We start from the raw sequence: 27409 nt of genomic DNA, 5'->3' as shown, positions 1-27409 counted from the left end.
GAAAGGGTATGTAACTGTCTTCTAATTAGATTACCCTAAAGAAGATAAGAGATAGAGAGACCTTAGGGTAGTGTGGTTCTGATCTAAGGATGGGCTCTAGGGAAGATACACTAATATTTTCACTCGCTCACTTCAGGCACCGGTCTGACCCTGGTCTGCCAGGGACCTCCAGTATCGCTCTATTTCGTACCCAGGCAGGGGGGAGTGCACTAACCATGTAGACTGTCTCCATAGCGGACGGACAGGGCTGTCACCACCTACCGTCTACCCCACAATACCAGCTGAATACGAGACAAACAAAGGTAATCTAAGGCCCAGACACCACGCCTATGCCTTCGACTACTACTCTAGAGTCGCGCAGGGTTATCCCGTCTTTATCAAGGGCCCTCTCCTAGAGTATCCGCTACGGGAACGGACGATGAACCCACGAACGAATGAGAACAAAAAAATAACTTTACTAGAACTCACCTAATAGAAGAACCCGGATATGTACTCCAACCGTACCGTATCCGTAGAGGTACAAAGCCGAAGAGATGCCGACAAGTCCGGCTCTTCTCCGCACTCCTTCCTCACACACTCCCTAGGCTAATGATACAAAGAGGTGGAGCCTCTCTACTCTTCTCCTTTCACATATGAAATGGTGTGTCACTTGGTGGGTGAATGGTGAATGAATGAGAGGAGGAGAGGGGGCCCCCTTATATAGTGGTGGAGGTGGAGTAGGGGCTACTCTACGTGGTTCTTTACATGGAAATCATATCTCCCCGGGATGAGGTTTCTTAGGGGCTACTCCACGTCGAGCTGCACCTGCACATACGCTTGTCCAGGTTCGGCCAAACCTGAGGGTCGGCCGACCCCCAGGTGCAGGTTCTTCGGCTCTGCTTCCTCTGGTAGGCTGACACGTGGGCCCTGAGCCTTATCCTTAGGTGCATCTTGCGTGGCGCACCCGTTTCTTCTAATTTGTGGGCCCTCCTTGTAAGTGGCATTTTTGAGTAGCAGTATTTTGTGCATTTTATCATGTGTTCTTCTGTGTTTTCCCCGCTATGCAGATGTGGGTGCCTGCAGATGACAATTCACCAAAACTCATGGAATTGATTAGTTACAAGCCCTATATCTAAGTTTGGTGATTAAATATCTTGAAAAGCTGCAGGAGTTAACGGTTAATTTTAACAATTAAGGACCATCAACAGTGATCTTACTCATGGGTGTATAAAGTGATTCTCTCAAAGGGTCACAACAATTTGACCAAGCTCAATGAGAAGACAAATTGCATATGTGGAAAGGTTTTTCAAACTTGTAACTCATATGGCTCTGGATGAGAATTGTATATCACCGAGGAACTTTATTTTATTTTTATATTTTTGAAAAGAAATACTCCGGATATCAAGCATCACGTAGGAGAAGATCGATCATAGCAACTCTTTTCAGCCATATCGTAACACACAACAACTTAGATTCAAATTCTGCTTTTCGCTACCCACAAGTTTCAAGCTTAAGATTTGAACAACTAGCCACCAAATTCAAAACTTAGGAAGAGTACAAGGTCGTAACTAGGCATATGAAAGGAACTAACAGAGCAACTATTCATCATCTCAACAAGGAAAAACTACACATGCTTACTACACATATTGGAAAGAAAGTAAATATTTTTGGGTTTTTCTAGGTTTTGCTAAATTTTATTTGATTTTAGTTATGCAATTTTTTATGGATTTTCATAATTTTTCAAATTTTTATTTGGTTTCATGCAAGGTTTTGAAAGCGGTAGAGGATATAGTTTGATACAAGATACCTCTCATGGGGGTCCTCAGAGGATATAGTTTGATACAAGATACCTCTCATGGGGTCCTCTCCCAAGTTAGCTTCAGGCTCACTGCTGTTAGTTGGGGTTAAACCCAGCCCAACGGTAGTAGGCCCTCCACTCCTCCTGGGTCTGCTGCTGTTGCTTCTCTAGGTTGCGGATCCTCTCGCCTGTATATCGCTGCCAGTTCTGGGTTGACTCGATGTGCTGGCCCAGCGATTCGTCGATGTTGGTGGTGCGCACGTTCAGCTCGCCCATCTGCCGAGTCAGAGTGGCGAAGCCTCTGGACGAAGCTGTACGTCGTGGGGGTCCACTGGAGCTAGAACTGGTGGACCGGTGCCCGGAGGCCTGCCGTGCTCACTCGGTGGAGCTGGCACTCTGTCATGACGAAGGTCGGATCATCTGGGCCTGACGTTTTTACTGCCAAGTTTTTCAGAAAATTTTTGACCAGGCCTATTCACCCCGCCACGGATATACATCGCGCGCTACAATATACTGACCCATCGCCTGAAGCATGCGCGTGGGCCAAAATAAACAATTAGCCCACTAATTAATTTAGTACATGCAGCGGCAGCCTGCAGCTTTTAGCCCACGGTTGGGAAATGTGCGCATGCAAGTTTGCTCGATGTGGTGGGTGCAAACTGACAAGTCTATAGTATATTTCCTCTTGTTATTTCTCTTCCGTGCTAATGCTAAGTTGAATACTTTCCATCTTATTTCTATTTCTCTATTTTTCTTTCCTTCCAATTGTTATTTTTCTTTCTTTTTTTTATTCGTTGTATTTTTATTTTTTTATTATTCCTCTTTATTGCTTTTTATTCTTAAACCTCATATATAAAATTGTTCAACCTTGTTAACTTATTTGTTCGTGATATTTATTTTTTATTATTTATCATATACAATTAGATGTTCGCGATGTTCAATATTTTGTTCGTTGTACATAATTATTTGTTCGTTATATTTAATTTTCTGTTCGCAAAAATAAGTACTTGTTCGTGCTGTTAAAATATTTGTTCCTAATAGATAAAACTAATTATTTAATATTATTAAAAATAATTTTATAAAATAGCATGTAAACATAGGCAAGTATGGTCTTGTTTTGAAGATCTTATCATAAGAAAAATAGTGATGCAATTCAAATTTAATTTAGATGCTCGGTTTAATAGTTATAATTTTTTTAATTTTGGATCTACATGCATGTGGATGATGTCAGCTGTCTATTTCTGCATGCATGCACGGATTGCCTCTTCTATTTAACCGGCAACATGCATGCTAATAGGCCTACTGTAGGCCCAAAATCACATCCGCACTCGCACGAATTTAAATAGTACCTCTTTCTTCGGGTGATGGTTGCCCAAACCATCGCTTTAAGCGATGCCTAATTGCTCCCTATTCAACCTCCCCCCCCCCCCCCCCCCTCCCCCCTCCAACCCCCAGACTAAGTGTCGATCCTTTCAATGGGCTCAAACTCAAAATATGATTTGGTGTTTGCTATAATGATTTAGCGATAGTCATTGAAACAAATGCATTTTTCAATCATGTAACCTATCAGGGTAATCGAGATGTTTAAAGTTGAAACCATTAGATGAATACATGAAAACTAATAATTCAAAAGGATACATTTTGATCGCTCAAAAGAATTGAAACGGGACAACGGGCCGAAAATCTCAAGTTTTTCTCTGAGGCAGCTCGGCTCGATCCACGACGAGTGGCCCAAGACACGAATTCGCTCTAAAGCCCAGTAAGGGAACTGGCCCAGTCTGGAGTGTTCGCGGACCTCCACAACCCGAACGTTCGGGAGAAGGCAAATTCCAGAGACCACACAGCGCCTTCACGGCTTCACCTCCTCGTATCTCCCCAATCCGACCACCCCATTCACCAACCCGAAATAAAAGCCGTCCCCGGCCACCAGACTCGGGAATTCCTCCGGCGATCCCTCCCTTCGACGGCCGTCTCCTTCTCAGTGCGCCCCAGGAGATCCTCCAGGTAAGGATGGCAGAGATAATTACTCGGTTAATTTCTGGGTAGTCATGAGATTGTCATGCTTGTTGCGCATTTTGGTTTGATCTTGCCTGTCTGATTGGTGGCGTTGTTCAATTCTTTCGCTAGAGATACATGCTTGTCGATGGTGTATTAGCTTTCCAGGAACAATCGATGGGTTCGGTCTTGTGCCTAGAAAGGTGGGGAATTAGAGCTAGATGAACGTACGGTATGGACCTAACTTTCTTTCATGATTACACCGGTTCAGGGATGCTTCTGCTCAGTGCGTTTGTTTGAGAAGCGAACTGCCTTTCTCAGAATGGAGTTAGTAAAATTTAGTTTCGGAAGGGATGGAGGGTGCTTGCATGAGAAATTTCTCGTTCTATGACCCTTCCTGTATTTAGTACTGCAAGCTACTAACTGCTACCATAACTGCTGCAGCTTGCAAAGATCACCTAATTGCTCCGAAATGGAAAGGAGGCAGAACGGGAGGGACGACTTCTTCGGTGGCAGGGACCCATTTGCTGGGTTTGGTGGTTTTGGTCCCCAGAGGAGCTTGATTTCTGGCTTCTTTGGAGGGAGGGATCCATTTGATGATCCATTCTTTACCCAGCCATTCGGGGGTCGGATGATGGGTGGCCCTGGCATGTTTGGACCTAGTCTTTTCGGGCCGATGGGAGGGCCGTTCGGTGACATGAGGAATGATGGATTCATCGAGCAAGCTCCTCCTAGGAGTAATGGCAGAAGACCTGTCATCACAGAGCTTGATGAGGAGGGAGGAGAAAACGCGGAGCACGGTGATGAGCAGGCGAACCAGGATTCTTACGTTCAGGTTCAGGAGCCAGATGATGCAAGTGGTGGTAGGAGCAGGGTTCATTCAGTTTACTTGTCCAGTTTCATGGAGATGCTGAGTGAATCGTATATGGAGTCACATCTTTTGTTTTGTTTCTTTATAGGGATGGAAGGTGGTCAAGTCCAGCTGAGGAGGGATCTCAATAGGGCTAATAGTGGAGGGCAATCACAAGCTCGTACTTTCACATATCAGAGCTCTTCTGTGACCTATGGTGGTATTAATGGAGCTTATTATACTGCTTCAAAGACTAGGCGTACTGGCAGTGATGGGGTAAGCTAATTTCTTAGGAAATTGCAGTGCTTAGAGGTAGAAGTGAAAATAATTGTGCTTCTTGCAGATCACCGTGGAAGAAAGCAAGGAAGCAGATACAACAACTAAAGAGGCCACTCATAGAATATCACGAGGAATACATGATAAGGTAGATTCATTGCAATATTCAGAGCCGTATTTGTTCCGTCAGAATTATATTATTGAGTAGCCTGATGCACACATGATTGTGTACCTAGTACAGACTTGAATAACCAATTGTTAATGGATCCAAACAGGCAAAAAGAAAGAGGACTTGGATCTGGGTATGTATAACTAATTGTTCCTTGTTCTTTTTAGGGCCACTCCCTGACAAGGAAACTGAAGTCAGATGGGAAGGTTGACACTGCACAGATACTGCATAATCTGAATGAAGGTTTGTTTGATATGTCTAGCTTTCCTTGCTGTGCCCAGAATGTAATTTTGATCATTTGTTAACTCAAAAGTAATTTATAGATGAACTTGCTGGATTTGAGGAGTCGTGGAAGGGGAATGCTGGACATCACTTGCCTAGCTGGAACCAAAATGCTGGTGCACCAAATAGTGATAATTCTGGTAAGCTGTGTTTTATATTTGTAAGAACTTATGCAAATGCCATCTCTTTTATTGACTTAGTGTACCAAGGATGTCATTTCTAGAGATATAGATAATTTCTTTGCTTGGCATAATTTCTCGTGGAAGAAAATTCATTTCTGTGTAAGATAGGTTGTCGCCCATCATGCACTTGTATTTTGTCTGTGTCTTTACTCATACCAAGAGGAAACCTTAGTAAATGGTTAAATACCCCAAATGAAAATTATAACAGATTGCGCTCATGACCCAAGTAGATGCTGAAATCTGAGGCAGTACAAATCTGCAAAGCCAAACCAGTTTTGTTGCTCATTTAGTAAAGGCGTAAAGCTAGCATAATCCATGGAGATCGTCCTCCAGCCCTGCAAAACTTAACTTATTATTGCTTGAGCATCAACTACTGGAGTGGGTGGACATTGTGTGGATGTTACTGCTCTTGCATTTCTTTTTTCATGCTGGGTTGTGGGTTCTATGAATGTCTGCACCCAGGGGCGGAGCCACGTTATGGCCTGTGGGTGCGGCCGCACCCAGCAAAAAATTACAATCCCTTATCACTTTCATTTTTTTACCATGTTTGCTTGAATATCATACATATGCTATGAAGTGCCGCACCCCCCTCTGCTGCTCTCTAGCTCCGCCCCTGTCTGCACCCAAGGTGTTCTTATTTTTACTGGATAACACTTGGAGAACAAAATATGATAATTGGAGAGTAAGCCTTGAATGAATTAGAGAATACTGTGTTCATGCTTCCATGACAACGAATGACTGATATGGAACCCAGAATAATATAACAGAATGCGTACATGCCTGATAACAATCAGGTTGTCTATGGTTTACACATGATCATGTTCTGAGTCTTCCTTGGAGTCTTGCTTTCTTCGTGTTTGATTTTCTAGTTGCTGGTCTGCTTGGCAAACAAAATTGCAGCATACCTTGTTAACTGAAATTTATGTTTATAAGCTCTAAAGCCAGAAATTATGTTGGGAGTTTTCTATTGTAATTCTGAATGTGTTAAGATTTTCTATATGCATGGTTTGTCAAGATAGTTCTTTGCAAATCATGTTGATCCATCGAGATCTCATTTTATAGTCTGGCCTCTAATCTTCAGTTCCGCACTGGTTGTGCACCGCAGGTAACCGTAGCTCCAGTGGACGTGACCGGCGATCTGCGTGGGGCTGGGCGCTTCCCGAAACAGAGCAAGGCCGTGATCCGAGGCGCAATGGGAAGCCGAAATCACGGGTCATCCCAATCTGCTGAAGAGAGTTATCTTGTACAAGTAGATAAATAAACACAGGTGGTTTGTGGAAAGCTGCGAGGTTCAGGTCCAAGTTCTTCCAGTGCCTGACGTGCTGTTGTCTGAATGTACCGATACGTTGAAACCCCTGCAGTGGAGTTTCTGTAGTTGTGTAGTGCCTTCTGTGGTCCGTGAAACATTTTGGCTCGTCGAGCCTTGCTGTAAAAGCGTCATTTATACTGCAAACCTGATCATATGTTTCAGTGTTTGCTCTATTCTGTTGTGAAGCTAAATGCTTGCTGCTGTGTCCAGAAAACGGGAACTTTGGAAGTCTGCTTTTGCCACTGTTAAAAGACAGCGGGAGCGTCTGTCGTCGAAGAGTAGTTTCTGGGAGGATCATGTGGAAACGGCCGAACGGACGGCTAGAATTCTGCTTCAGCAGAGAAGAACGCAACGGCGCAGTCTCCGCCAGAGCGTGCTCGGCCGTGGCATTGGCTGATTGGCAGATAACAAGACGACGGTTGCCGGCTGATCGACGCAGCCCGCACCGTCGCCGCCGCCGCCGCGCCGGCTGATCGAGCCGCGGATGTGCGGGTGTGCCCTCGAAGCCGGAAACGCTGAATTGCTTATGGGGTTTATGCCCACGCCAGATACCAAACGTGTCCCCGTCTCGGATCGTTCGTGAACAGCGCACCGCCACCACCGCTGACCTCTCCCCCGCCGCCAGCATTCCGCCTCGCCCTCGCGCCGCTTGGCCGCCACACGGCACCGGCCGCCAAGTTCCAAGCTTTTGTTTAGTTACCCTCGCCGGCCGTGATCTCGCCGTCGACACCACGACTCCACGAGGCCTTCGCCTTTCCCTCTACCCACCTACACGGCCACGCGGACCCCTGCCACCCGCCACGTCTCTCCCCACGCGTACCCCTCCCACCTCTTCCTCTCTCCGCTCCCCCCGTGCCGCCCGCCGCTTGCCAACCGCCACCGTCACCTCCCCCGCCGCGCCCCACCCCGCAAAACCCCTCGATTTCCACCACAAGCCATCCAAAACCCAAGCCAAGCGTCCAGCTCCCAACCATGCCGCCGCTCGCGCGCCGCCTCGCCGCCGCGGGCCTCCTCCGCCTCCGCCCGCGCGGCGGCCGCGCGCTCCACACGGGCCCGCCGCCCGACCCGGGGGTGCTGGCGTGCCGCCTGGCTTCCCGCGCCGTGGTCCGCTTCGCGGGGCCCGAGGCGGCGCGCTTCCTCCACTCGCTGCTCACCAACGACCTCCTCTCCGCCTTCGCCGCGGGGGGCGCCTCGTCGCCGCAGCGGTACGCGCCCACGCCCAACGCCCCCCGCGCGGGGCCCGCGGGCCCCGCCTACGCCGCGCTGCTCACGCCGCAGGGCAGGTTCCTCTACGACCTCTTCCTCTACCGGCCCCCGCCGCGGTCGCAGATGCTCGACCGCACCGGGTCCGCGCCGGAGACCGGGGAGAAACCCGCGGAGGAGGAGGGGGAGCCCGCGGAGGTGCTCGCCGATGTCGACGCCGCGGAGGTCGACGAGCTCGTCGCTTGCTTTAAGAGGTGATTGGTTGCCTCACTTGATGCGTCAATGTTCAGTTCATGGTATAATAGTATTTCAGTCGGAGACCTGCATAAATCTGTTGGGAGAATCTTGCCATTGAACCGCGACCAAACAGTAAGCAGTAGTGCATTAATTTTAGAATTTTGGGGCTAATCAGCGCAAAATGGAGTTCCTTTTCACAAAACAGTAGGCTTAGCGATTATTAGGCGTTTGCAGGATACTTTAGTTGCTCTCTTGGGAGTCTGGTTGAGCGTTGCAACTTCCAGTTGAAAACGAATTGATGTATTACAGCTAGAACTTTCAGTACATTACCAGCATTGTAGACAGAGTTGGAATTTAGTGCCAAATCAGTGCTAGTTAGGGGGTGTTTAGTTAGTGAAAATTTTTGATTCAAAGGTCATATTGATTGTTTGATCAAATGTTTGGAAGATTTTTCGGGCACTAATTAAAAAACTAATTTCAGAACTCGCTTGGAAACCACGAGACGAATCTTTTGAGGCCTTTGACCGCATCATTAGCAAATGTGGTTACTGTAGCACTTATGGCTAATCACGCACTAATTAGGCTCAAAAAATTCGTCTTATCGTGTACATCCAAACTGTGTAATTAGTTTTGTTGTTTAACTATATTTAATGCTTCATGCATGTGTTCAAAGGCGAGACAAAAAATTTTGGGAACTAAACGGCCCCTTAGCATGCTCCCCTACTTCTGTGACTAGATCGCACATTTCAGGCTTTAGGCTGAATGTTGTGTTGCCTGTTTGTGCCCCGTACTTGTACTATAGAACTCTGTGGATCAATACTGCTCAATTTGTGTTGGACCTAGCTCTTGTTCAGTAAGGAACTGTAGTCACACAATGCTCTTTTAGTCTTGAACAAAGCAGCTTCCCTGGGAATAATTATGGTTGTCATAGATTATTATGTTAGCACTAGTTGCAAACTGTATCCACATTGCGCTACAACTTTGGCAAAGCTAATGCAAGTTTTCAGTTTGTTAGAATAGTGTGTTCTAGAGGTGTGCTCTTTTGTGAGTATACTCATGTCAAACAGCAGCTCGAGAGTAAGATCATTTAGAAAAAGAAAGACGAACTGATAAGCTCGCGTGGCAGATCTCTTTGAAAAGGAAGTTACTTTAGCCAAAGCTTATTTATTCTTTGGTGGTTTCTTAGATAATTTGGTTCACATTGAAATCAAATTGTGCACAGGTTTTTTATGGATACTTTATTTGGCATAATAGTACTGTAGTTTGAGTCCGAGTGTGTAGCAAAACTTTTAGTGCCAAAATTCTTGAAGATGATTAATAAGCTCACTGTACTAGGAGTGTGGATCATCAAGCTGACCTTAGTTTTTGTGTCAAGTAAGAATCAGAGTGTAAATCAGCTCTTGCCTGTGCAGCTTCTCTTGAACTCTGTCATGTTACTACCTTAAGCTGTAGTTTGAGAGCATAGAAATTTGCACCCTTGTTGAAAAATCCATAACATTTATTTACAGCTTTACACGGCATTGGAGAACCATCCCTCTTATATCCCTAAATGACCTTTCGATGCATTTCATGTCTTGTGACATGTCAACCTTTTCCTGTTTTCAGGTATCGGTTAAGATCCAAAGTCGAAATAGATAATGTAAGTGAGAATTTTGCATGTTGGCAAAGATTTGGACGCAATTTGGTGCATACTGAACCATCTACTCAAGAACCTGAGGCTCAATCTATTGGATGGGGACAAGGTGTTGACCATGCTGGTGAGTCAGCTGCACAAGGGAATGGACATGGTTGGCAGTGGCTCAAAGATCCTCGGTTGGATTACCTTGGCTACAGAGGAATTTTTCCAGCTGACACAATACGTGAGTAACTTTTTTTCTTGGTATTTCCTAAAGCTTCTATGTAGTGTTCAATATCTGACATGAATAATGATCCATTTGAACACTTGACCTGTTTTTGTATTGACAGCACCACTAGTTGAGTCTGACAAAGAAGCGGATGAGCGACATTATCAGCTTTGGCGGATAGAAAATGGAATTGCAGAAGGTTCAACTGAGATTCCAAAAGGTAAAGATTCTTTTCCCTGGAGATTGGTCATGAGTTATAACTATGAAGTGCTATCATAGTTGCTATTTGATAATTGGACGTCAATAGGTATTCAATTTTACCTCTTCCCTAGAATTTCAGCAAACTCCTGGAAAAGATTCAGTTCCTGCATAGGATTTGTTCATCTCATGTTTTTACAAAGTTACCGTATCTGTTTTCTCAGTCACACATCACCGAACAGAACAGTTTCTGTCTCTTATCTCTAGTTAGTATTTTGACTAGAAGCTGCTCCAAGCTCACTTATCAATAGAGCTCGATTAATTTGTTTCTAAACTGTAACTGCATTATGCAATGAAATGTTGACAGTAAAAGAGGTCGTGTCTAATTAATACAAAAGGCTGCAGTCCCTGTTGCTCCCTATGGTACCATTCATGATGTGTATTCACTAAAACAACTTGATTGGAGTTGATAAAAGATTAACTGGCTAGATGGTGTTGTATTTGTGGTTTATCTCGGTCTACAAACCTTAGAGGTTTAGAGTACCTTCCAGCTTTCCCTGTTTCCATGTGGAGCATGGAAATAAGTTATTTGAAAGGTTTCCACACTCCCTGTATATACTAGAACAAAACCAGGGTTAACATCAATTTTGAAATTTCCCAACTATTGGAAAACATATTTTACCTCATCAAATACAATGTAGCTTAGTTTGTTCCTTGCTTTTCCATGAAGCTGTCTTCTTGTTATTCAGGTGAAGCAATCCCACTGGAGTACAACCTTGCTGGCTTGAATGCTATTTCTTTTGAGAAGGGGTGCTACATTGGGCAGGAGCTTATTGCGCGGACACACCATCGTGGTGTCATTCGGAAACGTCTCATGCCAATGAAATTTGTTGACGAGAAGGGGCAAGGTATAATGAACTTTTGTGGTCAAAATAACACTGCACATTGCCATTCTGTTGCCAGATGCTAATTCTGCAACCTGTGTTATCAGAACTGGACCAGGCTGTGGCTCCAGGTTCAGAAGTTGTGAATGAAGCTTCAGGCAAGAAAATCGGTACAGTAAACACTGCCCTGGGCTCCCGAGGAATGGGCCTGTTGAGACTTGAAGAGGCACTGAAACAAGGATCATCCCTTCGCATCAGCGATAACAAGGACGTTAGGGTTCAGGCGATCAAACCGGACTGGTGGCCATCTGAGTGGACACAGATGGTTGACCAGCAGAGTGCAGTTGCCTGAGAGCAAGAGCCGTGAACTCAAGCCAAAACTCCCAGTGAAGCTCATGGGAGGCGGAGTTCTGCCATCAGGTGGTATCGAAGACTGGCAGTAGTAGCAGTACACATAGCTAACAGTTTCAGTTTAGGGCAAGTCCTCCAGTGTATCAAGGCAGAGCCTGTTTTCCTCCTCTCTGCCTGCGCTTCACTTGTGCGTCGATGACCGATCAGAATAAGCGGCTGTATCAGAATGTGGCCCAATCATGTTCTGTATTCGAATAAGTTACTCTGTTTCCAGCACGCCAGCAATAAGACTGATCTTGTACAATGTTTTTTCTTGCACAGTCAGAGAACTCAGCACAGATGTGTTGATCTCGCTTGTAAAACATTTCATGCTTGTGGTTGCCTCAAACACTGTTGTATGCGCACGAGGTATGTGATGGAATCACTGTTTCAACGCTGTTTCTCTAACCCCACTACGGTACGGTACTGTACCGGCTGAATCTCTCATCAGGCTTTGAGCCTTTGACATGGAGGACCACACAGGCACACCGGGCAGGCAGCCAGCCCAGCCCTCTAGTGCGATGGGTGCAAACGAGCTGTGAGGCCCTGTTTGGTTCATGTGTAGTACTACTAGCACACATTTCCCGAGAAAAGAATCTTCAATGTATGGAGTATTAAACGAAGTTTATTTGCAAAACCTTTTCACGGATGAGTGTAATTTTTCACGACGAATCTAATGATAGTAATTAATTAATGATTGGCTACAGTTATGCTACAGTAACCATCCTCGAATCGTGCGGTCAAAGACCTCATTAGGTTCGTCTCGCGAAGTAGAACACGGCTGTGGAGTTAGTTTTATAAATTACCTTTATTTAGTACCCTTAATTATTGGTCAAAATTTTTGTACTACTTGCGCTAACCTAAACCAAACAGGGCCTGAATGATCCCCTGCTCTGCAGCAAAAGACGAGCCATTGCCCGTCATCTCATGAACCTTGACCACGGAAGCGTGCAGCACGGCGCCTTGGATGCCCTGTGACCTTTTGGGTCCCTCTCGCAGGCCAGCGGCAGCAAAGACCAAATGGAATAGAACGGAATAGCGTTGCACAACCCAAACCGTGCCGCTGCAAACCACCACAGCAGCAGAGCAAGTTTGTACAGTTTTGTAGTAGCTCTTCTGCTGCCCTTGTGCGGATAGCAAACGATGTCTGATACTACTAGTATCAGAAAAGATGAACAGTGTCATGTCTATCGTTCAGGCTGCGCAAATTACCATTCCAGCCTCGTCTCTGCAAGCAATCTTGTTCTTGCAAAGCTCCAAATGCGGATAAGTTTTTGATTCAGGAGGGCTAAAAATACTCTTTTGTAGGCGGAGGATGGAGGTATGGCCTACAGGCTTGGGTTTAGGGTACATCGCTCCCCAAAAGGCAAAAGCTAGCTGAGGTAAGGGACCATGTGCACACGTGACAGGAAAAGGAGTGGCCAGCACATCGGGAGCCATCAAAAGCCTGAAAATTTTATTCAGGCTAGCAATCTGATCTAGTACTGCCCTCAGCCCTCTCCCCAAGAACACCACGCTTTACGGAGATCGCTAGTTCCCAAAAAAAATTCACCCAAAATCTAGTACAATAGCGCAGCGTTCAGCTCCAGCACAAGACAAGAAGCTTGCCAGGAAACTTCTCACAGTATCAGCTACATGTGGTGGTTCGTGTTTAGGTTCAGCAAAGCTACTAGATAAAAGTGGCTTAAGCTCAGCTTTATCATCAGAATTATTTTTTTGAAAGATTATCATCAGAATTACTAAACCGCTGCCTCTTTGCCATCGATCTGCCTTCAAGTCCTTGTTCTTTGTGGGTGCATTGGCATACACAGACACGCTGACTCCCAACGGTTTGGATTTCGTATTCGAATTCAAAATGAGCCGAGGCATTCATGATGCCTGAAGTTTGCTGAACCACCCACCCAACGGCACACTGGGGGAGTCGTCCAGGCTGCTGCTGCTCCAGCTTTCCGAGGACCAACCGAAGCATGCAGCACTGGCACGAGTCAGGACTCAGGAGAGCTCTGTAGCGGACGGATGCCTCCACTCCACAGGAGGGTTCAGCAGACCGAGGAGGCGAGGAGATGGGTGGGGTGAGGAGCCGTCCGTCACAGTGCCCGGTGCGGCGCCTGCCGGTGCGAGGGTGCAGACTCTGCAGAGTCAATGCTGCTCCCAGCCATGGGAATGGCGGACAGCCGAGACTCCACCGAGCAAGCACGCACGAGAGCTTTTTTTCTGACGGAACGCCCGATGCGGTTGCACAGTGCCGCCTTTGGTTGGGGTTGGGGCATGCTACGACACTGACAAAAGGATGGGTCTGAATTTGCTTGCCTGTGTCTCGATCGAATACCCAGGTCCATCTCCGCTTGGATCCCATGTCCATGAGACCAGGAGACCAAAATTTTGTTTTCTACCCTTTAAAATACTTTCTCTGTTCCAAATCATAAGACATCCTAAAAATTTTAGAGAATCAAAATAATTTCAAATTTGACCAAGATTATAAAGAGAAATATAAATTATTTATAATATCAAATTGATGTACTATAAAAATATAATTAATAAAGAATCTAAGGTACTTTGTTTATATAATAAATATTATTATTCTATTATATAAATTTGATCAAATATAAAAAACTTTGACTCTCCAAGATTGTTGGAATCTTACTATTACTAATTGGAGGTTCCTTTTGAAGCCCCCAGGTGATGCCACCTAGGATCCAAGGTGGACAGTCTAAAAAATAGAGAAATCCTACAAATTCTCACAAAAATCATAAACATATTGCCATCAATTCGGCAACTCTAATCATAATAGCCATTGGATCTCTTATCTTTTTTAATAAATTATCCACCTTTACCATTATGAAAATAAACTAAAGTAATCCCTACACATGTATCTAAATTACCCACCTCTGCCATTATAAAAATAATCTAAAGTAACCCCTAATCTTCATGTAAATTACCCACTTATGCCATTATAAAATAATATCTAATAACCCCCTAAATTTTAGTATATATTATCCAATGATATCATTATAAAAAATTAAAATAAACCCCAAATCTGAATCAAGATTATATTATTATAATAAAATCTTAAAGTGTATCGATAGAAAATTCTAAATTACTATTTTTATTATTAGTAGTATATTATTTATGATATTAGTTATATAAAAATACTAACCATAATGTGTGTGTCACCATATATTCATGTATAAGAGAAGAGATAAAAATACCAATTTTTATGTTGTTCGCATAGCTCGAACAAAATGTTCAATTAAATATATATCAAACATATATAGAGGTATGACGCAAAGTGAGAAAAAAATATTAGTAACTAAACCTATCACATTTATTACAGTTACATAATAATAAATATGTATCTTTATAATACTGGATTAGAATATTTAATTGGTTAAAGAGAATGTGAGATAGATAATTATTATATATCTCTAAATAGTCTATGCGGGAGCACGGGTTGATAGACTAGTGTCTTATAATTTGGAATGGAGGGAGTAAATGTTTTCTCAGTGTTGGTTAAACTTTACTGATCTGATTCATGTTATTAAGTTCTTAAGGAGCTAGAAGTAATTTACGAAATTTGATTTATCTGATGCAAAATTTGATTTGGACACAACATTTCGCGAGGAAAAAAACTGTAACCCTAGTCATTCTGCATTGCACTAGCGTTGCTTGCAAGGTGATGTCTTGTCTGTGCAGACAGAGAGAGAATGGGGAACAGAGGCGTCGAGACGCGACACTGCAGCAGAAGTCTGGTCAGAACAGAAGCATTGGGGGGAGGACGCTGCACACTCTTTGACCCTCCCTCGTCGTCGCTCCCCCACGCATTTCAAATGCCAATGCTCCCCCGTTGCATCATTGCAAGCAGCCAGCCAAGGAGAAAGCACAGCACGCTGCCGACTGAAGCTACTGATCCCATTTCAAGGCAAAGAAAAGAAAGCACAAGTTTCCCAACTCCGATTAGCTCCGGTAATGACAGTACCGGTAACAATGTGTTATATTGTGATCCAAATTTTGATGGGAGATTGTTGGAATTTGGACTTGGCCCATTAAGACCCATGTGGTGCAAACTTTTAATCTCATATTACTAGTAGAAGTTGAGGAGATCACGTGACTCTCCTATATATCTAACCCATAGGTTTCACCGGAGAATATCAATCATATTATTCCTCTTGTAAGCCGCCGCTAGGCGTTGTACACAAACACCCGATATAGTGAAGTTCTTGCTGGCTGGCGCCCGTGGTTTTACCCTTCGCATTGGAGGGGTTTTCCACGTTAAATCCTCGTGTCTTTCTACGGTTTGATCTTTCTATTTTTCATCGTTTTGTTCGCCGTCGCTTCTAACAAGTGGTACCAGAGCCGTGGTTTCAAGTTAGGGTTTCGTGATGGTGTCGATGAAGTATGATCTACCGATGTTGGACTACAAGACAAGGTTCTCGCTGTGGCAAGTCAAGATGAGAGCTATTCTGGCGCAAACCAATGATATTGATGAGGCGCTGGAAAAATTCGGGAAGAAAAAGAAGGATGAGTAGACCGATGAGGAGAAGCGCAAGGATCGTAAGGCTCTTTCTCTTATTCAGCTTCATCTATCTAATGATATTCTACAAGAAATGCTGCAGGAAAAGACTGCTGCAGAATTGTGACTAAAACTGGAATCGATCTGCATGTCGAAGGATCTTACCAGTAAATTGCATATGAAGTTGAAGCTGTACACGCTTAAGATGCAGGAGGGTGATTCGGTGATGGGTCACCTATCTGTCTTCAAGGAGATCGTTGCTGACCTAGGGTCGATGGAGGTTAAGTATGAAGATGAGGACTTAGGTCTTCTTTTATTATGCTCTTTGCCAAGTTCTTATGCAAGTTTCCGTGACACCATACTATTAAGCCGTGATGAACTAACCCTTGCGGAAGGTTGTGAGGCACTCCAGTCTAAGGAGAAGATGAAAGACATGGTGCAGACAGATGGCTCGTCCTCTAGGGGCGATGCTTTGCATGTCAGAGGCAGATCAGAGCAAAGATCCTCAAGTGATAACAACGATCGTGGCAAGAGCAATGACGGTAGAGGCCGCTCCCAGTCCAAAGGTCCCAAGAAGAAATTCTGTAAGTATTGCAAGAAGAAATCTCATATGATTGAGGATTGCTGGAAATTGCAGAATAAGGAGAAGAAGAAAAATAAATCTGATGGTAAGGCTAGTGTTGCTTCTGCTGGTGAAAACTCTGATTCAGATTGTTTGGTTGTCTTTGCTGGTTGTGTTGCTGGTCATGATGAGTGGATTCTTGATTCTGCATGTTCTTTTCATATCTGCACTAATAGAGATTGGTTCAGTTCCTATGAGTCTTTGCAGAACGGTGATTTTGTGCGCATGGGAGATGATAACCCGTGTGAGATTATTGGCATTGGCTCTGTTCAGATCAAGACCCATGATGGCATGATTCGCATACTGAAGAATGTAAGGCACATACCAGGGATGAAAAGAAATCTGATCTCGTTGAGCACACTTGATAAAGAAGGACTCAAATACACCGGTTCAGGTGGAGTTGTGAAGGTATCTAAAGGTTCTCTTGTATGTTTGCTGGGTGATCTCAATCCTTCAAATTTATATGTTCTCAGAGGTTGTACTTTGCATGGTTCTGTTTCTGCTGCTAATGTTGCTAATGCTGAACCTAGTAAGACTGACCTTTGGCATATGCGTCTTGGACACATGAGTGAACTCGGTATGGCAGAATTGATGAAGAGAAACTTGCTGGATGGCTACATTCTGAGTGGCAAGAAGTTCTATGAGCATTGTGTATTTGGTAAGCATAAGAGGGTCAAATTCAATACCTCTGTTCATACCACAAAAGGTACACTTGATTATGTTCATGCTGATTTGTGGGGTCCTTCACGTAAACCTTCATATGGTGGTGCTCGTTATATGCTTACCATTATTGATGATTACTATAGAAGAGTCTGGCCTTATTTTCTGAAAAGCAAAGATGATACTTTTGCTGCTTTTATAGAATGGAAAGTTATGATAGAAAGGCAAACTGAGAAGAAGGTCAAGGTGCTTCGAACTGATAATGGTGGAGAGTTCTGTTCGGATGCTTTTGATGATTATTGCAGAAAAGAAGGCATTATTAGGCATCACACCATACCGTACACTCCTCAGCAGAATGGTGTGGCCGAGCGTATGAACAGGACTATCATCTCGAAGGCTCGTTGCATGCTGTCCAATGCCCATATGAACAAGCGTTTTTGGGCTGAGGCTGCTAATACAACATGTTATTTGATCAACAGATCGCCTTCTATTCCACTCAACAAGAAGACTTCTATTGAGGTATGGTTTGGTACACCTGCAGATTATTCACACTTGAGAGTTTTTGGCTGCACTGCTTATGCTTATGTTGATAATGGAAAATTAGAGCCTAGAGCTATTAAATGTCTGTTTCTTGGTTATGGTTCGGGAGTCAAAGGATATAAATTATGGAATCCTGAAACTAGAAAGACTTTCATGAGCAGAAATGTTGTTTTCAATGAATCTGTGATGTTTACTGACAGTTTGTCCACAGATGATGCTTTAGTTGAGAAATTGCAGTCACAAGTTAGTGTGCAGGTGGAGCTTATGGATGACCAGGAAAATGAAGTTGTTGGTAATAATGTTTCAGATAGTGTTCCTGATACTGTTCAGCACTCACCTCCAGTTTCACATTCTGATTTGCAGCATGAGGAGGATGTAGATTTACCTATTGCTCTTCGTAGATTAAAGAGGAGTTGTGGACTTCCAAACCGTTTAATTGAGGAGTGTAATCTGACTTATTATGCTTTGAGTTGTGCTGAACAGGTGGAGGATGCTAGTGAGCCAGCAACATATTCTGAAGTCATTGATTCTGTTGATAAGGAGAAGTGGATCTCAGCTATGCAGGAGGAGATGCAGTCTCTTGAGAAGAATGGCACATGGGAGATTGTAAGCTTGCCTGAGAAAAAGAAGACTGTTCGCTGCAAATGGGTCTTCAAGAGAAAGGAGGGTTTGTCTTCTAGTGAGCCTCCAAGATTTAAGGCAAGGTTAGTTGCAAAGGGTTTCAGTCAGATTCCTGGTGTTGACTATAATGATGTGTTCTCTCCAGTTGTGAAGCATAGCTCAATTCGGACTTTCTTTAGTATTGTTGCTATGCATGATCTTGAGCTTGAGCAGTTAGATGTGAAGACTGCATTTTTGCATGGAGAGCTTGAGGAGGAAATTTACATGGATCAGCCAGAAGGATTCATAGTGCCAAGCAAAGAGAATTATGTTTGCAAATTAAAGAAGTCCTTGTATGGTTTGAAACAGTCTCCTCGTCAGTGGTATAAGAGGTTTGATTCATTTATGTTATTACATGGTTTTAAAAGATCTGAATATGATAGTTGTGTTTACATTAAGATTGTTGAGGAATCACCTATATACTTGCTGTTATATGTTGATGACATGCTTATTGCTGCCAAGAGCAGAAAAGAAATCACTACAATAAAGAAATTGTTGAGTAGTGAATTTGATATGAAGGATCTTGGTGTTGCTAAGAAAATTCTAGGTATGGAGATTACTAGAGACAGAAAATCTGGTTTATTATTTCTTAGTCAGCATAATTACATTAACAAGGTTCTTCAGCGTTTCAATATGCATGATTCAAAGCCAGTTAGTACTCCTATTGCACCTCACTTTAAATTGTCAGCTGCTCAGTGCCCTAGTTCTGAGGAGGATGTTGAATACATGTCAAAAGTCTCATATTCTAGTGCTGTTGGTTCTTTGATGTATGCCATGGTTTGCTCTCGCCCAGATTTATCATATGCTATGAGTTTGGTTAGCAGATACATGTCTAATCCTGGTAAAGAACACTGGAAGGCAGTTCAGTGGATTTTCAGGTACCTCAGAGGAACAACAGATTCTTGTTTGAAGTTTGGGAGAACTGATCAGGGACTCATTGGTTATGTGGATTCAGATTATGCTGCTGATTTGGATAGGCGCAGGTCACTCACAGGTTATGTGTTCACTGTTAGCAGTTGTGCTGTGAGTTGGAAGGCTACTTTGCAGCCTGTTGTTGCTATGTCTACCACAGAAGCAGAATATATGGCTATTGCTGAAGCGTGCAAGTAGGCAGTTTGGCTGAAAGGTTTGTTTGCTGAGCTGTGTGGAGTTGGTTCTTGCATTGATCTATTCTGTGACAGTCAAAGTGCTATTTGCCTCACTAAAGATCAGATGTTTCATGATAGGACAAAGCATATTATGTCAAGTATCATTATGTTCGTGATGTTATTTCACAAGGTAAATTGAAGGTATGCAAGATCAGTACTCATGATAATCCAGCTGATATGATGACTAAACCAGTTCCTGTAGCTAAGTTTGAGTTTTGCTCAAGCTTAGTTGGTTTGACAGTTTAGCCCAAGAGGCTATTTGGCGCCAGAAGTTATGTTCTTTGTTTTGTTCAGGTGATGATTTTGATATGCTACAAGAAGGAATTTGTCTCAAGGTGGAGTATGTTATATTGTGATCCAAATTCTGATGGGAGATTGTTAGAATTTGGGCTTTGCCCATTAAGGCCCATGTGGTGCAAACTTTTAATCCCACATTACTAGTAGAAGTTGAGGAGACCACGTGACTCTCCTATATATCTAATCCATAGGCTTCACCGGAGAATATCAATCCTATTATTCCTCTTGTAAGCCGCCGCTAGGCTTTGTACACAAACACCCGATATAGTGAAGTTCTTGCTGGCTGGCGCCCGTGGTTTTACCCTTCGCATTGGAGGGGTTTTCCACGTTAAATCCTCGTGTCTTTCTACGATTTGATCTTTCTATTTTTCATCTTTTTTTCACCGTCGCTTAACACAATGCAGTAGCGATCGGTTTTGTCTCGTGCTGATAGCCGAGAAGACAAGATCGTGGCATAATGGCGCCGTGATTAAATGCAAGGGCTGCTTGGTGACTGCGCCCGCCTTCATATCGTTATCATGGGTCGCGCCTCGGCTTTCTTTCTCTTTCTCTTTCTCTATTTCTTTTTTGGCGGAATAGCCAAACTCGTCCTCGAACTATCCGCGGAAGCTCACTTTCGTCCCTCAACTACGAAATCGGCCGTTTTCGTCCTCCAACTTTCGTGACCGGGTCATTTTCATCCCTGATTTGTCGTCTAGCGCCACGCTGGCGTCCTCGTCAGCGATCCCCGTCTTGACTGACTCCCTCCCGTCGCCCTCCCTCCCTCCCGCGGTCCTCTACTCCTCTGCCCCTCTCTCTCTCCGATGAGATCCACGGCGGCGCGGCGCGCGGAGCTCGCTACCACGCGCGACGGCGGCGGCTCGGCGCGAGGAAGTGGAGCAGGCGGCCGGCGCGGCGGCTCGCGGAGCTCGGCCCCTCCCCTGTTCCGAGCCTCCTCTAGCGGCGGCCAGTCCTCGCGGCGGGAGCGAGCTGGATCTGGCGGCGACGCCCCGCCGCCCAGGACCAGGTCAGCATGGCCATGGTCGCGCTCCTCGCGGCCGTCGTCGCGGTGTTCGTCTTCATCGCCTCCACCACCACCTACCTCCGCCACTGCAGCGACAGGCGGTCGCGGCAGAGGCCATGGCGGCCCGCACGCCGGAGCCCACGGCCTCCATCTCCGGCGAGCGCGCGTGCCACCTCTCATGCTCGCCCTGGTGGCGGCCGGCAGGGCATCGCGGGGGAGGCGGCGGACGCCGTGGTGGCGCGCGCGGGCGTCATCAGCCTCGCAGTGGCGCGCGCTGGTGATTGGTGATGGCCCCTGCATCCCCCTCGGAGCTCGGCTCCCCACGGCCATGGCGCGCGGCCAGGCTCGGGCTCGAGCCCCCTCGCCGGCGCGCACCTTCTGCGGCCTCCCTCAACGGTGGCTGGTAGCGGCGGCCTCCCTTCGGGGCGCAGGCCGGCAGGGAGGATTCGAGGGCGGCGCGGATCTAGGCGCCGCCGGCGTCCCTACTCCCCTGCTCCTTCGACTCGTCGAGCACGCCGGCCTCCTCTGTCCCTCCCTCCTCTTCGGCCGTGGCTGGTCCATGCGGGCGCCCCCTCCCTCCCTCCCGCGGTCCTCTGCTCCTCTGCCCCTCTCTCTCTCCGATGAGATCCGCGGCGGCGCGGCGCGCAGAGCTCGCTCCCACGCGCGACGGCGGCGGCTCGGCGCGAGGAAGTGGAGCAGGCGGCTGGGGATTGCTGACGAGGACGCCAGCGTGGCGCTAGACGACAAATCAGGGACGAAAATGACCCGGTCACGAAAGTTGGAGGACGAAAACGGCCAATTTTGTAGTTGAGGGACGAAAGTGAGCTTCCGCGGATAGTTCGAGGACGAGTTTGTCTATTCCGCCTTCTTTTTTCGCTGCGTGGTTTGCTTTTGTTCTTGGCCGGCGTAAACAAACCCTACCGCCGCGTCTCCCGATGGACGGACAGATTCTGATGCCGCCGCGGCTTTTGCTCGTGTGCGGCTGTGCGCAGTGCGAACAAGAACTGTGGTGACAGATTTCATAACATGAGATCTGCTTTTCTTTTCCGAGTCTCTCCCACGTTTTTTCCACTTTCAGTAGAAAAATGGGGGCACCTATTATGTTTTCGACGGTTTATGGAGTGATCTGCAATGGAAATCTAAAGTTTTGTCTACTTGGAAGTTTGGGATTCCAGTAACTTTCTTCACTTTTGGCAGTGTTGGCAATGGCAAAGAGAGTCAAACTATGTTCCTGGAATGGAGAGAGGTATCAGGTATCCAACCATATGGACTTGTCCTCTGTGCTTTGCTTTGTCAAATTGACAAAGTCCTCTGTGCAATGGAAACCATATGGCGCGTTTAGTTTCTAAATAAAAAAATTTTGGTTGTCAAATCAACAGTTTGACTAGATGTCGGGAGGATTTTTCGGACACTAATTAAAAAATTAATTTCAGAACTCACCTGGAAACCGCGAGACGAATCTTTTGAGACCTTTGACCGCATCATTAGCACAAGTGGGTTACTGTAGCACTTATGGCTAATCATGCACTAATTAGGCTCAAAAGATTCATCTCGCCGTGTACATTCAAACTGTGCAATTAGTTTTATTGTTTAACTACATTTAGTACTTTATACACATGTCCAAAGAGAGGCACAAATTTCGAGGTGAAAATTTTTGGGAACTAAACACACCCTAAGTTTTATTTTTGGTTGACGATAAAAATGAGTGGGATAGCACTGAAAGTCTGAAAATATGAGTGTGACATAGGACAAAACAGTGTCCAAGGCCAACGGTAAGGGCTCAGTATGGAGGGAGCAGAAAGGACAGCACGCTCACGCACCTGCCATTCCCGTGCGTCCTGTACAGAATTCCAGAGCAATCTGACTGTTAGACGTGTCCTTTTTCGTGCAGAGATTCAAATTCGAAGTTTAAATTTTAAGTTATTTGATCTGCTGTACATTTCTGCTGAGAGCAGTAATGCTGTTGTGTTGCCACTTCTACTTAAAGGAGCAGTTTTCATCTACTAGTATTTTAAGCAGAGGGAGCATCAATGTTGACATCATCTTATAGTTTAGTAACAATAGGAGGCAAGTGTTCATATTTAACAAATTACATGCCTCGGTCAAGACCACCCAATTGTTTTCATTCAAAATGCGTCCAATTAGGTCAATGCAAGGCAACGCAGTGCAAAGTTGACCGAAGTCACATTAGGAATGCTCTGAATCTGCTACATTCACGGCATTCAGATACTAATACACACTAACAATCTAGCAACAGCTACTCAGATCATGAAGTACTGAGATCAGTAGACGAAACACTACCCTAATCAATACTCAACAGCATGTCAGTGGGAACTGGATCATTACCCTGTTATCACATCAGTAAGCTACTTAGCTACTACCAACCCAAAAGGCCTCACAAGGCCGAACACGCTCCCAAAATACATCTCTAATCTGAGATTCCGACTAGCTGGGTTCAGAACCTCAGCAGCAACTCAAGGACTGAGCTGCTGAACCACAGCCTCCATGGTCGGCCGCTGGCTCGGCGCCTCGCTGGTGCAGTATGCAGCAACTGCGGCGAGCCTCGCTACCTCAGTCCTTGAGAAGACACCGTTGAGGTTTCCATCAACCAGGCCGTCGAGATCGCTGACAGCTGCAGCACCAACCTTCAGCTGAGAGACATCCCTCTTCCCTGTGATGATCTGGAGGACCACAATCCCGAATGCAAAGACATCGCTCTTGTCAGTGAATCGGCCAGTGGTGGCATATTCAGGGGCGAGGTACCCCATTGCGGCGCTCGCCTTCAGGGTTGAGAAGACAACGTCATCTGCGAGAAGCTTGTGCAGTCCTGGGACTGACAAAAGCGGGGCAAAGTTATGGTCGAGAAGGATCTTTTCGGCCGATATGTTCTGGTGGACAACTGGTGACTTGCTGCTCTTCTTGCTGTGAAGGTACTCAATCCCTGCAAATGTGCAACCGGATCAAGGAGTTAGAACACTAAAACACTGATAGATCAACCTTAGCTGGCATAGAGAGAAGGAAAAGATGGCAGCATGGCAAATACCTTTTGCAATGCCTTTGACGATGGAAACTATTGTAGTCCAATCAAGAACACCATGACTGGAACCATCCTTAACATCAAGATACTGTGACAAGCAGCCATTAACCATGAAGTCATAGACAAGGAAGCATTCCCCTCTCCCCCTGGAGCAGCAGAACCCCCTCAGGCTAACAAGATTATCATGTCGAAGAAGGGTGAGCATCTTCAGACCACGCAAAAAATCGGACTCCTCTTGCTTGCAACTTGTCTTGTTGAGGCTCTTAACAGCAACAACTGACCCATCTCGAAGGATTCCTTTGTATGTCGCAGCAAAACCACTCTTGCCTAGCAAGTTCACATCGGAGAAGTATTGTGTCGCACATTCTACCTCCTCTAGGTTGAATCTAAAGCTATCACCAACTTCACCAGATGATCCAACACCGCCACCTGACAATGGATCCCAACTGTTTGAGTACTCAACACTAATCAAAGGAGAGGCGCTCCTCCTGCAGGCTTCCTTCTGCTGGAAATGGTCGGTGCTGAGCCTGCTATCAGAAACCTCCAGTGAGCTCCCAATCTTTTGTTTCTGCCGACGATACCAAGAGAATGCAAATAACCCACAAAATACAGCACCAATAACCACAGCAACAACAGCAACAATAAGAACTCCTTCAGATCCATTTGTGGACTTTGAGCAGTGAGAGCCAGAGCAGCTTTCTGGATTCGCCGATTGAGGCACTTCCCGTGTCTTGACAGTACCATCTGGTCCAAAAGGCTCAGGCTTGCTGGGTTTCAGGCCATCCTCTGAAGAAGGGCAAAGCTCTAGCAAACTGAAGCCAACTCCACAAAGACCTTTGTTATTCATATACTGGAAACCACTATTCAATCTTCTCAATCCTAGCATCCAACACAAAATTGTAGCAGTTAATATGTTAAAGACTTAAAACTAAGGTCTAGAAAGATTACAGTCTTAAAAAGAGGAGCATATTACCAGCAGGAACACTCCCAGAAAGGGTGTTATTGCGAATATCAAAGACCTCAAGCAATGGAACCTCAGCTATCTTCGATGGGATTGAGCCAAACAGGTTGTTGAAGCTCAAATCAAGCCGTCTCAGCTGCGTTAGCTCACCAAGGGTTGCCGGAATGGCTCCTGTAAGCTGATTGGACTGCATTGCGAGCACAGATAGCTTATTCAGGTTGCCCAACTGGGGAGGTATACTGCCTGTCAACTGATTGTAACCCAACTGCAACACTGCAAAAGGGTAAGAGAATATGTTATTTCTTCATATTGCAAATCAGCATTTTAATGCCCAAAGGCGTAGAAATCATCTGCTTGTAGAAATCACCTGGGGCGTATGCAGCTATGCTATGAACTGTACTAGCAAGAAATGCATGTGCAGGTTAATATAAAGCATATGGCAGCAAATAATATTTTAGTGTTGGCCAATTGGGATACAGACACTACAATCATCAACAGAAGGAAGACATATCGACATAGGTGGGGAAGCCCTAATCATTGAATTTGTATCCACATGTTATAGAGTACGGATTTCAGAAAGAGCCCAAAGATTGTATGCAACGAGCTCAAAATTAAGTCAAGTCAAAGAAATTCCTTCTGGCTCGCTGGCAGAAGTTCTGTATCACAGCGAAAGATCCGATCTGTAGTTGCCCCCAAACAAATCGTTAGAAGCAAAAGACACGCTTCGAATAGAAAAAAAACAAGTGCTAACTGTTTCAATTCCAAGAGGCTCCTCTCACATATGCATGTGCAAGACAAAGACAAATCAAATAATATAAACACCTGACTCAAGCACTCTGCTCCAACGGAAGACTCGGAATAGAAATGCAGATAGAGGAGCTGTTGGTCTAGCAGTGAACTAAATGGCCCATTTCAAAAAATTTCAACCGTTGTAGTTGTGGCCGACGTCTACCAAGCCAGTGCAGTAGCCTGGGAGTTTCGCATCGATGGACCAACTGTTCTTCGCGCTTTCTGCTTACAAAAATCTCAAACTCTACAGTAGCAGAAGAGTAAATGCTCCAAACTAACCCAATGAATATAGAAAGTCACTTGTAAAGAAGTCCCCATCCTATGCCAAAATCCCGCTACAAACCGACGAAAAAATGAATCCATTTCACCATTCTTGTGAAGACGTAGCCTTTGTACCAAAACGAGGAGAGGACGGTCCTGGCTAGTACATTGGTTCTTGAACCGTTGAAAATGGAGCTCTACCCCCATCTTGTGTTTAAACTTTTAAGGTGAACTTTGGCTTGAGAATCCTCAAAGAAAAGCAAGAAAAAAGGGTTTCTGTAACTAGGCAAAAGGCGAAGCATCCCCTTTCTGAAGCTCAAGTGGAAGAGAACATTTTCCTCCCCAATGTTCACATCCAAAATGCAGTACTGAATACTGAATCCAGGAAAAAACCTAAACCAAGCTGAAAATGCAGCACTGAATCCAGGGAAAAAAATAATCAAGAAGCTGTCCTTTCTTGAACTTTTCATCACTCAGGAAACAAAGGAAAGAAGCATGGAAGCAGAAAACCCCACCTTGGAGGTTGACCATGGCAGCAATCTCGACGGGCACGGGCCCGGTGAGATGGTTCACGTCGAGGTACAGGTCCGCGAGCTCGGACAGCTTCCCAATCTCCCGCGGTATGGGGCCCTTGATGCCGTTGTAGTGCAGGTAGAGCCCCTGGAGGCGCCGTAGCCCGGCGACCGCAGGCGGCAGGCTGCCGGAGAGCCCGCGGCCCTGCAGCGAGACGGCCGTGACGCGGCCGGCGGGGTCGCAGGTGACGCCGAGGAAGGAGCCGCCGCAAGGGTCGCCGGAGGGGTTCCAGGAGCCCAGGACCCGGCCGGCAGGGTCAAGTGCCCGCCGGAGCGCCGCGAGCGCACGGGCGTCCTCCGCGTTGCGCGCCGAGTCGGCGGGGATGGAGAGGAGCATGAGCAGGTGCAGGAGGGGGAGGGTGATGCGGAAGAGCGACGCCGCCATTGGGAGAGGGAGCGCTCTGCCTGAGCGGCGGAGCCGTGGAGTGAGGCGAGACCGCGAGAGTGAAGTGGGGACTGGGGAGCGCCTAGAGCCGTGTTTGGTTGCGTAAACCAAAATTGCAAAAAAAAAAAATTCCGGCACCCGCATGGAACCGTGTTTGGTTGCATAAACCAAAATTCCAAAAAAAATTCCGGTACATGTATGAGACTTAAATCTAGACGAAATAAAAAACGCATTGCGACTACTGTCTGTAAATGGCGAGACGAATCTAATGAATCTAATTAGTCTGTAATTAGATGCTAAACTACTACAGTAATGCTACAGTAAATAACCTCTACTGACGGATTAATTAGGCTCATTAGATTCGTCTC

General features: G+C 45.6%; 3 protein-coding genes across 6 annotated transcripts; 2 read left to right on the top strand and 1 right to left on the bottom strand.

The window, feature by feature from the left end:
* Positions 1-3590: 3590 nt before the first annotated feature.
* LOC120702507 lies at positions 3591-7049 on the top strand. 4 transcript variants are annotated; one of them, XM_039986324.1, is made up of 8 exons: positions 3607-3781; positions 3905-3975; positions 4217-4635; positions 4732-4898; positions 4966-5046; positions 5235-5310; positions 5391-5489; positions 6637-7049. In XM_039986324.1, the coding sequence occupies exons 2-8, from the start codon at positions 3911-3913 to the stop codon at positions 6759-6761; spliced, it is 1032 nt and encodes a 343-aa protein (XP_039842258.1). In that variant the 5' UTR covers positions 3607-3781; positions 3905-3910; the 3' UTR covers positions 6762-7049. The 4 variants fall into 4 exon arrangements, with proteins under 4 accessions (XP_039842261.1, XP_039842258.1, XP_039842260.1 ...); XM_039986326.1 differs by having other exon boundaries at positions 3905-4004; XM_039986325.1 differs by having other exon boundaries at positions 3879-3975.
* A 275-nt stretch (positions 7050-7324) lies between these two features.
* LOC120704888 (putative transferase At4g12130, mitochondrial) lies at positions 7325-11990 on the top strand. Its single transcript, XM_039989427.1, has 6 exons — positions 7325-7399; positions 7537-8297; positions 9886-10139; positions 10246-10344; positions 11072-11230; positions 11314-11990. The coding sequence occupies exons 1-6, from the start codon at positions 7325-7327 to the stop codon at positions 11556-11558; spliced, it is 1593 nt and encodes a 530-aa protein (XP_039845361.1). The 3' UTR covers positions 11559-11990.
* Positions 11991-23130: 11140 nt separating this feature from the next.
* On the bottom strand, positions 23131-27113 carry LOC120702506 (probable leucine-rich repeat receptor-like protein kinase At5g63930). Its single transcript, XM_039986323.1, has 4 exons — positions 26600-27113; positions 25047-25307; positions 24080-24952; positions 23131-23977 (listed from the first exon to the last, which is right to left on the bottom strand). Exons 1-4 carry the CDS (start codon positions 27039-27041, stop codon positions 23511-23513), a joined length of 2043 nt encoding a protein of 680 aa, XP_039842257.1. The 5' UTR covers positions 27042-27113; the 3' UTR covers positions 23131-23510.
* Between the last annotated feature and the right edge of the window lie 296 nt (positions 27114-27409).

This window comes from Panicum virgatum, chromosome 4K, assembly GCF_016808335.1.
Source record: "Panicum virgatum strain AP13 chromosome 4K, P.virgatum_v5, whole genome shotgun sequence".
Lineage (NCBI taxonomy): Eukaryota > Viridiplantae > Streptophyta > Magnoliopsida > Poales > Poaceae > Panicum > Panicum virgatum.
This window is presented reverse-complemented; position numbering and strand designations above follow the sequence as displayed.